The sequence below is a fragment of the Haliotis asinina genome, chromosome 6 (assembly GCF_037392515.1).
Source record: "Haliotis asinina isolate JCU_RB_2024 chromosome 6, JCU_Hal_asi_v2, whole genome shotgun sequence".
NCBI lineage: Eukaryota > Metazoa > Mollusca > Gastropoda > Lepetellida > Haliotidae > Haliotis > Haliotis asinina.
In genome coordinates this window covers 21,112,737-21,125,929 of record NC_090285.1, presented here as the reverse complement: position 1 = coordinate 21,125,929, position 13,193 = coordinate 21,112,737, and the positions used below count along the sequence as shown (strand labels likewise).

Sequence of the window (13,193 nt, the reverse complement as noted above, 5' to 3'; positions counted from 1 at the left end):
TAATGCAGTCCATAAATTTGGTATTTCGACAATCCCTGGTGTCTCTCGTCATGATATTGCTGGAACACTGAGCTGAAGACAGTATAAAACCAAATAATGATTGTTGCCATATATCAAGGAGTTGAGGACACAAACTAAAGCATCTTTGATAATAGGTACTAGGTGAGTTACATGCCTCTCCACGCGTTTACGACCACATCCCCCCAAACATGTACCAGTAAAGCTACAGGTTAAAGATGGCCTTCACCAACCCATGCATGTCAGGGTTGACACATGTCATCTTATCCAAGCTGTGTAGATTGATGTTCATGCTGTTGATCACTGGGCTGTCTGGTGTATCTGACCCAGACTAGATTATTTACAGACTACTGCCATATACCTGAAATAGTGCTATGTCTGGTGCTAAAGCAAGCAACCAGCCATGCCAAAATATGTAATCTGTACAAGAATAGGGCTTGTCACGTCAAACTTTGGTTTTGCTACAAGGAGCTGGTAACAATTACAGTAAGACTGGTCTAGAATTTGGTCAGAAGGTGCTATTTTAGCAGGATGCTTTGAAAAAAAACCCCATCAATGCCATATTAAAAATAGTTCGCTATCTTTTGTTGTTGCACTAAACTACACATGCTATGCAAACACAAAGCTCATTAGAAAGTCGTCAAATGTAACATATCACACCTTTTCAGTAAAGTACAGATTATGGTGCAAGGTTGAGTCTGATCCAGGATTCGAACCCACTTTTTCAGAGAGAGGCACTTATGAGATGGGATCCAAACTCAAATGCACTCATAATCTGCACTATACTGAGAAAGTGGTACGTGAATTCCATAATGTTCCATATGTGCTATTTAACTCCTTGGAACCACTGATAAAAGTGAAGTACAAGTCTATCAACAGTACCCTGAGAAAGTGAAATAGTCATGGATCCTTAAATATATATACCACATGAAATCACAATGCGTTATTTTAATTTTGAATTCCCTTACATTTTTAGAGTCCCAGTGGAATGCATGCATTCAGTGGCTCATTTAAGATAATATCTGTACACAAAGTCAACATTCCAACCCACTCTAACACAACAACTTCCCCAGAAACAACATACAATGTATTACAATCTAGATGACACATTGTGTACCCCTTTCACCAATGTTAATTGGCCTTGCTCCTATAACTGAATATAGTGTACATGAATTCGACCATTTTGAAAGTGATCAAATGTAACAATATTTTATATTTGCTGTCACACATTCTCAGTAATCCCAGATATAACAAATGTTCAATCCAGAAAGGGACTAAAGCCGTCAAAAGTACAAGGTTCTGTACCAAAAAGCAGTTCCACATGTAACAGGGTGGAAGGGTAGCCTAACTGGTTTGTCATGCCAAATATAAACCTGAGTTCAATTTCCCTCATAGATACAATGTGCGAAGCCCATTTCCGGGGTTCCACACAGTTACACTGTTGTAATATTGTTTAAAGGGACATAAAGATATACTCACTCACTCACTCACTCACAAATGTAACACAATTCATCGTGAGTATGTGAGCCTCGCTTGAGAAGAAAACTTGAAGAATCATAGGTACAAGTTTGCAGCTAGTCTTTAAACTGCATTTAGAAGTGAAACACACAAAGGAAAACATTTGAAAAGTGAAACCTGCCAACAACGGTACCTGTTTGATCCTGCACACTGTCAAAACTGGCATAAAATTTTGGTCCTGCAATCTTACAACGATTTTATGATCATCAAAACATTGTCTATTCCAGCATCTGTCTATTCCATATTTCGCCACGACTTCATTCACTAATCATTCATGTGATGTTGCAATGCCCTTAAGTTTTTAACAAACACAATTAACACATTCTTCATGCAGTCAATATATGTTGCAATGGGACCACAATACACATTACATTGATGAGACACTTGACATCAGCGTCAGAAAACTCTAGCACCAATAACCTCAAATTACCCATAACTACTTACAGACTACAATGAAAATGCATGATGAAAACAAAAACGACTTGGTATCACCATGGCTTTAAGACTTGATCTTACAATAAGAGTTCTTGAAGCGTGAACAACAACACAATTTATTATTCATTATCGTTTTATGAGGGCGACATGACAATTGACATATGGAATTGAGAACATCAAACAGAAGAATGTAACGAATGTATTTCAAAAGTTCTTTTACTATTTTTGTAGACACAATAATTATGTTTGAAATGGTATGACAAACTTGAACACATAAACTCAAATATCAAATCAAAGCAAGATTTACATACTCTCAAATGACAGGTCAACTTTGGTCAATACATAATTCATTAAACATCTAAACCTTTTCTGACCTTTTTCATCAACCCGTTCTCTAAACATGGTACACATATTATCAATCATGTTTTTGAAGGCAAAAGCTTGGACTGAACAAACTTTACAGTCCAAGAAACAGCATCATACTACAGTGGTACAATTCTAAAGAAAGAGAGTGAAAAACTTTACAATACAGGAAAAGCCCACATTTAGATGTCTCACCATTTAAAATCTAACAGTAACTTCCCTCACCAAGAGTGTCTACGTCTGCAAGCTGCTATCAACATGACCTTGGAGAACTTTCACTATGGGCCATTGTCAGGATAATTAGCCACTTTGGGAATTTAGAATTGACCACTGCCCTTCTATCAATAGTAAACTTGAAAATTTTAATGAGCCATTTTTCACTCTAACGTGCAAACTGGCCCATGGTCCTTGTCTTTCCCAATTCTTGATGCTGTGACAATATTTGATTGTCTAATTATTATTACAACCATTGTTTGTTTTGGAAAGTGACGAAAGATTTGTTACAACCATTGTTTGTTTTGGAAAGTGACGAAAGATTTGTTACAGCCATTGTTTGTTTTAGAAAGCGACAAAAGATTTGTTACAACCATTGTTTGTTTTGGAAAGTGACAAAAGATGTGTTACATCGTTCTTATCCTGATCTTTACAATGAATTATTTGGCCTCATATATGGGAAATCATCAACCAGTCAAAAGCCTCTTTTGGACATGACAATTTTCTAATTACTTGTCAGTTTTATTTCTCCTCAAAAAAGATTACTTTTTCAAAATGACATCAAGGTGTTGTCAAATAAGAAATGACAGTTTTGGAAAACCCAGACTAAAGATAGCAGCAGTTTGATGAATTGAAATACATTTCTGATTATTTTTTAGGGTGCAAGGTCTCACTCACAATGACCATGGTTGGTCTGTAAACTCACAAATGATTGGTATTTGAAAAGCTAGCCAGGCACAAATTGTGACCAGGTGTGAAAATGCCAGCAGAAACTCTGAATTTATTTCCATTTGCCTCCTTTTGTTTTATAAATCCTGAAATCAGTATTTTACTGGCAAATATACAGGACATGAAAGAGTGAGTATGTCATAGAAATGTGCCGGTTTGAACTATGAATAATTTGGAATAATCACATCACTGTTCACTCATCGTGATCCTGATCAATGATGACCATTACGATGTATATAATTACACTTGTGGTTTACCTTTCAGCAGAACAAACTTTCATCGCATTTAGCAGCATCATATTTTGACAAAACTGGAATGGTGACAAACGTTTTGGTACAAACAATTAAAATAGAGAGAATCACTATTGTTAGGACACTGGAAAAACAACAAAAGAAGTTCTTTTTAGCATAATGCATGCTATGGAACATAGAAAGGAAACTTCTATCGTTGTATCAAAATGGCAAAGGTGCTTTAAATAATACATTATTGGTTCCCTGCAATGAGCAGGCATAAATAGAAATTATATTCCTTGTATGAAAAAACTTTGAGAGAATGTTTACAATACAAAGTTTGTGATAAATAAACAAGTTTGCGAGGCACAAAACATGCTTCAAGGGATTATCGTTTATAAAATGTTGATTGAATTATGATTTATGACTGTTATCTCGCAAAGTGGATTTGTCAACGGTAAGTGTCTACATATGTAGGTTTATTAAGGTAGAATACACCAATACACATTACCGAGTACAGACAGTATTATGAAAAAAGCCATTGTTTTTTGTGCGTCGGTGGTTACACGTCACATGTTAAATCATGTTTACCAGTTGCCAAACATGTTCAGTATTAACAATGTTAAAATTGGGTTATTCTTTAAGGTTTTCAGTCTTATCAATGAATATGGTTTCATCGTAAACACAATATAAGGAGTGAATGAAGATGTACACGACCGAATCATTTACCCGATCACCTTCTAAGCCAGTCTGTGTTTCAGGCTCAAAAGGGATACTGGGGGTAAATATCTGACCTTTTCTTCCTGAAGCGAGTTATTTTGTGAAAATATATAATTTTGCAACAACCAAGGTGTCGGATTTGTTGAATTAATCAGTATACTCACGGTTGCCACCATCAGTGATCTTCTGCTGCAATCTAATCCCCTAGCGCATTCAATGATCCGCCATTAGTTGTTTTGTTGTCGGTACCTTGGAAATGTCAGTGATACCAAGTAAAGCTGCGCGCACATGCCGTATTTTCGTATCCGGAATAACATACTGTTAGTTGAACAACTACACACGATAATATATTAGCCCATATTTGATTTTATCAAAATTGAAACAAAATTATGAGGGTTTTTCAAAACAATTGTTACTTTTTCCGTGTGTAGTATGTACTGATTGTCTGTTTGGAATGTTCCTGAGTATCGTATGGTGATTTGCATCTGTACATAAATATGGTGTCCAAGGGAGATTCACGCCTTTGAGCAATATTTCAGTCATATCTCGGTATGTTAACTTGAAATGACAGGAAAGTCCAAAGTGATCCAGCCATCTGACTGATCCAGCGAAAGCTATGGGTACGATCCTTATTAAAGACATAAACACAACAAATGGACATTCGGACCAAGGATCTTCAGTTTCGGACGCGCCTCAGGGACACAACTCTGGATACCGAATGACGACGCCTTCATGGACTTAAAGATCTGACTTTTATCAAATTGGTTCCCGACTTGGCTGACATTTTACAGATACAGAGGCTACAATTCTGTCAATTTGCTCATACCGACCCATGAAGGTCCGGGTTAGAATTGATCTTAAGTAACCCATACTTGTAGTAAGAGACGCCGAACGGGATCAGACTGTCAGTCTCACTGATTTGTATAGATCGATACTCATGCTCTTCATCACTGGATTGTCGGGTCCAGACTCAATTATTTACAGACCATCGCCATATTGCTGGAATATTGCTGAGTGCGGCCTATTACCATACTAATACTCACTGTTTTCCAGACAAACAAGACATATACTGGCTTTTCATGCAAACAAAATAATATATATACAATGTATTATATAACTGAGTAATGGTGATGGTTAATCTCTATAACACATTTTATCATCTATTTATTATTTCATTTGTGGCCCCACATTTTTCTCTCGTCACAGAGCAATAGTACCTCGTCATGTGCAAAGCTAGGAATATCAGGAACGTTTCCTTGTCTATCGCACTACATACTAAAGACCCGTGAAGGTGACTTGGTTGACACATGTCATCGGTTCCCAATTGCGTAGATGGATGTTCATGTTGTTGATTGTCTGGTCCAGACTCGATTATTTACAGACCGCCACTATATAACTAGAATATTGCTGAGTGCGGCGTAAAACTAAACTCACTCACTTACATACTTAAACATTTAGTGCTTTCTTTGCACTATGAGGAATGTCAAAAACATACATCTTGCTATATTCAAATCAAGATACACAAAGGTCTATGAAACGTATTAAACACTGCCAAGCAATTGAATTGGCCAGTTACAAGTTTCGTACATGCAAAAAACATGCATGTTACATTAAAAAAAAGTCTGGTCGGTTAACTTTTTTTACATCGGATAGTTAATGAATGTAATGAAAAAGGGTTTGATTAAAGATATAAGATTGCTATGACTGTTTCGGTACTGATTTTATTAAGATGACATTTTGCAAGTTTGTAACGACGGAAAATCATACATATATTCTCTGGTACATTTCTTTCATGCTCAGTTGCATTAATATTTTACAGCTGGAAACGAACAGGACAGGAAATACTTGTATAAGCTTTTGAGTTTTTCTGCATATTGACAGACTAATAACAAATAAATGAAAATAGTAACAAAGAGCCCCAAAATGTGGTGACCGGCTGGTGCCCGTGGCAAGCAATCCCGAATAAGTCCAGACATAGATTGCACAGGTATTTATATTTTAGCGCACAGGCGATAGGCGATCGCTTATGTCAACAGTATGAAACGTTATTTATTTCTCTTCCGAGACAAACTTACTGTTTGTTCATAAAAAATAGACAACCAGTTCAGGTTTAGAAAAGGGGTGAAATAAGTGTATTTGTGTTAAAAATATCAAACCACATAAAGCTTTCTGGGTTACGGTATTAGACTAGTCGTAAGATAGTAATATACGATCACAAATCTATTGCATGTATGTTGTTTCCATAAAATATTGCTCTCTTGTATAATGATAAACCAAGTATTAGTTTTTCATAACAACATATTCATATATTCATTAGATCGAAGAATGATTATTCGCAACTAGTAGATGTCGATCCTAGTAGCTTTACTCATTGCATCAACGTAGGCAACATGGCGGGAGCAACAACGTGCTTGTTTTTAAGCTTGAGTCTGGCTTTATGTTTTGCGGTTGCTTTCTCGGCTGATGAAGCATGTATGTCATATGCAGGAGGGCATGTGTATCCACAGGAAACCAGGCGTACAACAGGCCATGCCACTCACTGGAGTCAAGTTGTCAGTAAGTTGAAATATTGAGGCGTGCGTTCGCCGGCTCCGGTTAGAGGAAGCATTGCACGTAACAAGGCACGCCAGTCACGCCTGAATAGTTACAGGCAGGGGTTATATCATTGGTGTTTTACGTCAGTTTACTATAGGTTGACGTAAATGCGAATGTTCCCTCTGCTTGCATGACAAGTGATGAGGCACCAGAACTTGTCAGAAAGTATAAATAGACAACAATATGTTCGTTTAACATTGTTTCGTTAACTCGCTCACTCACTCCCTTTTCAGAGGAAATCTAACTCTGAGAGTAATAGAATTATTAAATTGTTTCAAGTCTTTTAAGGCTGAGGATGTGGAACGATGCACAAGATTGGGGGCCCAAGATTGGTTTCCTCCGTGTTTAAAATTACTGCAGATATATACCATTGAAGTTAACAGAATTTGGATGGTTCATATGTAATAGTGGTTATAATAAGACAATGTAAATGGCTGTTATAGTAGAATTGTTACATTAATAGTCGATATGTTAAAATAGTTATCATAAAATTTTGTTATTAATATTAGCATCCATCATTGAAAAGCAGGAACCAACTTTTTGCAAGAATTATGCCTCGATAAATCTTATTCTGTTGCAAGTTAAAGCCACCAGCTGTGGCCATTGTTATTGTACCTATGGCCTGCAAGTATCATGTATTGGATATTGGTAACACTTATGAACATGTTTTAGATAGCTTTTTATGTCAGCTGTCACTGACAGCACAGTGTAATAAATGCAGATACTTATCGAAGGCAATTAATCCCAGCTTCATACCTTGATGTGTGTGTAACACAGGTTGATTATGCTGTACCATGTGTCTCTGTATCAGTGTTTTATTGATTTGTTTTGTATGAGAATGTTTCAGTTTGCAAAGGCTGTAATAATAGAGCCATTGTATTTGCGGATGTGTGGGATGAAAATGGGTATTACATGACTGTTTTCTGTTGGCAGGCTTCCAGATTAACACTTGTCCACTATCCTGAGGATGCCATAATAGTTTTGTCATATATATATTTATATATGTATAAATTATACTATGTATAATATTGATAGTAAGAAATAATCCCAAAGTAAGGTGAAAAGGATTCCTGGTGAGATGAAGGATTTAGAACCTGAGGAAATGTAGACTTGCTTCATTTAGGGCTTTAGCATGACACAAGGGACATGACAGTAGGAAAAATAATGATTCAGGAACTTTTAGCTTAGAAATTATGTAGAGGACAATCAAAACTCCAGTGATGGTAGTTCTCGGAGACTAGTAGCATATTAGCGTTTATTTTTAGCTACAAGTTGGAATGGAATAAAAGTGACAGAAAGTGGAGTATAGTGAGTAGTTAAATGTGGTGTCTAGTGCCTCTGTCTGCTGACCCTGATAATTGCACTGTGTACACACTGATGAAACTAAGTTATTGCTGTTTGTTTCCAGTCTCGAAGCCAGCCCCTGACTGGAATGGCACAGCTGTGATAAAAGGGGAGTTTAAGGATATTAAGCTCTCCGACTACAAGGGAAAATACCTTGTCTTCTTCTTCTACCCACTGGATTTGTAAGTATTCTTTGTTACAGTGAGTGAGGGGTTGTATGCCATTTTTAGCCATATTCCAGCAATCTCATAGGAGCTTCACTCTTGTATCCATGTGGGTAATTTAATGCGGACCTTCCATATTTTGAGAGGGCACTTCAGCTACTAGGCTGTCTAGCCATCCCTTTCATTGCAGTAGGACAGGGACATTAGCTGACAGGTTCTTATATATCAATCCGATTTTTTAAAGAGTACAAAGTAACCTCCCTGAAAATATCTTGAAAAAATTAATGCAGTTCCCCTGTCCCAAGTCAAAGTAGACTGCAGAAAAATATGCACAACAAAGTAGTGCAAGTCAGTTTCTCAAGTGTATTTTCACTGAAGCAGATGTTTGGAGATCCATTTGAAAGTGATGCATCATATTACCATGTCAGTTAAGCATGTGCAGGGATGAAACTTCACCTGAAACATTTATTAGCCTGAATTGTACCAACGTTTCCACATACAGTTAAGACACAAACTGAAGCAGGCTGGTGTGCATGCAAGTGCCAAATTGCACCGTGATGCACTGCTAATGTGTGGGTAATGAATGTTCTGCTTGTTTAACTGTATATTCTCTGCGGCAGCACTTTCGTATGTCCTACTGAGATCATCGCCTTCAGTGACCGGGTGGCAGAGTTCAGGAAGATTAACACAGAAGTGGTAGCATGCTCAGTGGATTCTCAGTTCACTCACCTTGCCTGGTATGTAAAGTCATGTGTTTGTTTGATTCTGCGATATTCCAGCTGTGTCACGTCGGGTGTAAACAATCGAGTCTGGACCCGACTTAATAAGTAATTATGTTATGACATAGTTTGATTCTGTCAACAAAAGACAGGAACGTGTCACTGTGTTTGCTGTTTGATGCAAGGGAGGTAATTCTGTTCAGGATCAACACTCCACGTGACAAGGGCGGCTTAGGTGCTATCAACATTCCCCTTCTCTCAGACATCACACATGACATCTCTAAAGCTTATGGCGTCTACCTGGAGGATCTTGGTCACACGTTGAGGCAAGTAAATGGACCAGATTGGTTAGATCTAGGTGTCGGATGTAATACTGTAGCCATTTTCAAAATACCATGATTCCTGCAAAAGAAAATGAGGAAACAGGTAGACCTGACACCTGAGGATCCTCAGCAAATAATTTCAGCCAAAAATGTTTTGCTCTTGGAACTTCAGAAGTCTAATAATCAGCATCAACCACTTCTGTATTTTGGATTACATCATAACAAATAAATATTGAATCCAAGCCTAGCATCTGTGATACCATGAATTGTTGAATAAACTCCCAAACTGAAAGTAAAACAATAGGATGAAGTTATTATGTTCACACAATATTCAACATAGGATTGATGGGGTATCAAACCCAGTCTGTTTGATGCCAGTTCATTGTAAAGGTTGCCATGTTGCAGCGCAATTATGACTTTGTCATTTATGTAAGACGAATTTGTTATTCAGAGGCCTGTTCATTATTGACAACAAGGGAGTCCTTCGCCAGGTAACCATGAACGATCTCCCCGTGGGCCGGTCAGTGGACGAGACCCTTCGGCTAGTTCAGGCCTTCCAGTACACAGACAAACATGGGGAAGTGTGTCCTGCAGGCTGGAAACCAGGCAGTGATACGGTCAGTAACATATAGTGATGAAGGAGGTACTCCTACCAGCAGACAGCTAGGCAGTGATATGATCATTAACTTACAGTGATTAGGAGGGGAGGTAATCCTGCCAGCAGACGGCTAGGCAGCGATTCCGTCAGTAACTTATAGGGATGAGGAAGGGAGGTAATCCTGGTAGCAGACAGAAAGGCAGTAGTATGGTCGGTTCAGTCATATAACTATGGAGATGGAGTAGGAAGGTAATCCTGATTGCAGAGAGTCAGGCAGTGGTATGGTCAGTGCAACTGTAGGAAATGTTGGATAACATGACCAGTTAACTATGGTGATAGGGGAAGGGAGATAATCCTGCAAGAAGAGAGCCAGGTTGTTCTACTACAGACCCCGGCAATTTCAGATTGTGAACTTGTTTTGGTGACTAAGAAATTAAAGGTAGTTAAGAATAATGAATATGAAGTGATTTTAGTAATTTGGCTTTTTCCTACTCTACATGAACATTCACAAATAAGGGAGCATAATTGTCTTATGAGTTGTGGAACTAAATGTGATTTTCCTATGAAATAGGGTAGGAACAACATTTGCTTCTTTTAAATAGTGAAGAAACATTAAGTGATTCTCCTATTAAATAGGAGTGGCAGGATAGCCTTGTGGTTAAAGTGTCTGCTCGTCACACTGAAGACCTGGGTTTGATTCCCCACATGGGTAGAATGTGTGAAGCCCATTTTTTGTGTTATAAATGACAAAAAAGTGACTCAGGTGATATTAATTGATCAGTAAATTGAATGAGGACGCTAGGTGTTTGTAGAATGGTGGAGCTTGTCCTGGTGATACCTACCTGTAATACCCTTTGTGCACAAATTTGAACTATATTTGTTTTCTTCTTTTTCTTTTTCAGATCATCCCAAATCCAAAGGAGTCCCAGAAATATTTCAGTAAACAAAAGTCTTCTGATGAACTATAAACAACATGTCATTAGATTTTATTTTTAGTCTCTTTCTGTTCATCTCATTTTGTGTCACTGTTCGGGAGCTTGGGAAGGTATGATTGTAATTTAACACGTCATCTGTTACAATAAAGACAGTCGAGAGGCCACAAGAGGCACTTGTGTTTCCAGCAACTTCATATCCATCATTTTTGTGACCATAGCAAAAGTGAAATTTGTTATTGATATCTTCTGGAAAATATTTCTTTGTTATTTATGGTTTTTATGGAATTTTATACATCAGTAGTTGTATGAAGTCAAGTTAGTGCCAGTGAAGCAATATGTTTGCAGTAGGAACTTGCTGACAAATAATTTATTCCATGTACATACAATGCCTTTGCGAAGTCTGCTTGAGATCATGCTGTGTTGGATATACTATGCAACAAATTGCAATACTTTACTGTGCTGAATAAATTTTTGAATCTAGAAAGTCTGTCAGTTTTTATGGTGGAAACACAAGTTGTTCAAGGTTTTTCATGAAAATAAACAGGTGTCTTGTTGTTTTTCAGCATGTGGATTTGGGTTAAGATGCTTGGTGGCTAAGGCGTTCGCATATCATGCCAAACGCTCAGGTTTCCATTCCTTTGACAGATACAGTGTGCAAACCCTCTATGTCTTCCATCCTGTTTATAATGTGCTGTCGGAAATAGAATAAAACTGGGGGGAGAGGGGGTCACATTTTTCTCTTTAATTTAGGTACTTTATTTGCGAAAGTGTGAAATATCTGTTAAAATAAGTTCAGCCTAACTACAGTTACAGAGGAAGGGCGATAGGAAACGTGAAAATAGGACTTTACTGAGGAGAGATTAGTGCAGAAATGAGCAATGTAGATTTGCAGAAGTCCACTGTTTCAGAATCTGATTATCAGAACACTATGCTGATATCACTCATAAGCGTGACAAACCAATCTCACTGCATTTCAACTTTGAACATCATCAAGTTTGACATTATCTCACAACTTAGAGATCACCCCGACTCTGGTCACACTACCAAGAAAAGAAGATCTCTTGAACTTAGGTGAATTTTTTAGCTCCATACGTTCCAACCACAAGGACTCCATGATAGCATTCAAGACAGGTGAAGCTGACGATGGTTGCAGTCATGCTGGGGGATAGAGATAACACCTAAGATATAATAATCCCGTAGGGGAATTAAAGTAAACCACATGTCCTAACATACGTAACAATATCAAGTCTTGTTGATCTTTGGGTGGTCATGCCAGTTGTATATTTGGAGACATTTAAAATGATACTTTTCTATTTGGAACATACTCTTTTACGTATCTTAACATAAACTTCATTAAAGAAAGACAAATAAGATATTGATGAGACATTCAACACACATGAAAAAGCAGAAGACATCTTTGAGATGACACCTTGCGCTAGTAGGCAGTGCATGCATTTCACGCCCGGTGAGGACAACTTCTGTTGTCATACCTCGCTGAGTGACCTGATAAGCAGAAAGTGGAGGATGGCGACACCTTCTGCCAGTTTGTTATGACCACTGGCTCATTAATGCTGTAGTTCGTATGAAATAGGTTTTCTTCATCTGGCATGTTGGCAGAGTTAGATTTGGATGAAAATTTAGAAACCAGTCTATTATTACCTTGCTATAGTATAGTCTGTGGATGTCTGATGGCGTATTTCTTCATATGCACATTTATGACAAAGAGCAAAAATATGAAGATAATGTTTTTAGAAAGTAACTGTTCTCTTGCTATATCAGCATAGAGAACATATATATCATTAAAAAAAGTAGGGGTATTCCATTTTGTGTGCATACCACCAGCCAATGCCACTGCATATGAGAAAAAGTGATGTATTTCCATACAGATGAAACTTTCTAAAGGAATGGAATAAATTGTCACATTTTCCCTTAATTTCTCTTCATCATCTGTTTCTCCTGTCTTCATTTTGCATTTCATCAATCTTTTAAATCCAGTATCCCCGACGTTTTTAATGGTATGTATAATATAGCACATATATATGAAAATAAAGTAGCTTTTATGAATGTTGTGCAGTATCAGCATAGAGGAGTTAAGTACATACCGGTACATAAGCTAAGCTAAGGGCATGCTGGTGAGGAGTATTTAAAAAACAACAAAATGTATAAAAAGTCGAATTGTCTTATAATTTCAATTGTAACGTTCATTTATACTTTACTCAGTTTGTATTTTAAGATTAGAATTGGAAAAAAGCATTTCAAATCTGGAAAATACACACTCGTCATAGTAAA

At 37.5% G+C, this 13,193-nt stretch overlaps 2 protein-coding genes across 4 annotated transcripts in view; one reads left to right on the top strand and one right to left on the bottom strand.

The window, feature by feature from the left end:
- Positions 1-4,496, bottom strand: part of LOC137287382 (coiled-coil domain-containing protein 181-like) — a 37,163-nt gene extending 32,667 nt beyond the window's left edge. For all 3 annotated transcript variants that reach the window (XM_067819640.1, XM_067819641.1, XM_067819642.1), the window contains exon 1: positions 4,391-4,496. The gene's annotated coding sequence lies outside the window, so the exon portion shown is untranslated. The remainder of the gene's footprint in view (positions 1-4,390) is intronic.
- Positions 4,497-6,576: 2,080 nt separating this feature from the next.
- On the top strand, positions 6,577-11,469 carry LOC137286273 (peroxiredoxin-2-like). Its single transcript, XM_067818029.1, has 6 exons — positions 6,577-6,782; positions 8,230-8,347; positions 8,950-9,066; positions 9,252-9,374; positions 9,823-9,988; positions 10,872-11,469. The coding sequence occupies exons 1-6, from the start codon at positions 6,617-6,619 to the stop codon at positions 10,935-10,937; spliced, it is 756 nt and encodes a 251-aa protein (XP_067674130.1). The 5' UTR covers positions 6,577-6,616; the 3' UTR covers positions 10,938-11,469.
- The last annotated feature ends 1,724 nt before the right edge of the window (positions 11,470-13,193 follow it).

Bases quoted from the DNA above. Each gene is read 5' to 3' on its own strand.
- LOC137286273 (XM_067818029.1), top strand. From the start codon at position 6,617: ATGGCGGGAGCAACAACGTGCTTGTTTTTAAGCTTGAGTCTGGCTTTA. The intron at 6,783-8,229 runs GTAAGTTGAAAT...GTTTGTTTCCAG, and splicing joins TCACTGGAGTCAAGTTGTCA to TCTCGAAGCCAGCCCCTGAC. The intron at 9,989-10,871 runs GTCAGTAACATA...TTTCTTTTTCAG, and splicing joins GGAAACCAGGCAGTGATACG to ATCATCCCAAATCCAAAGGA.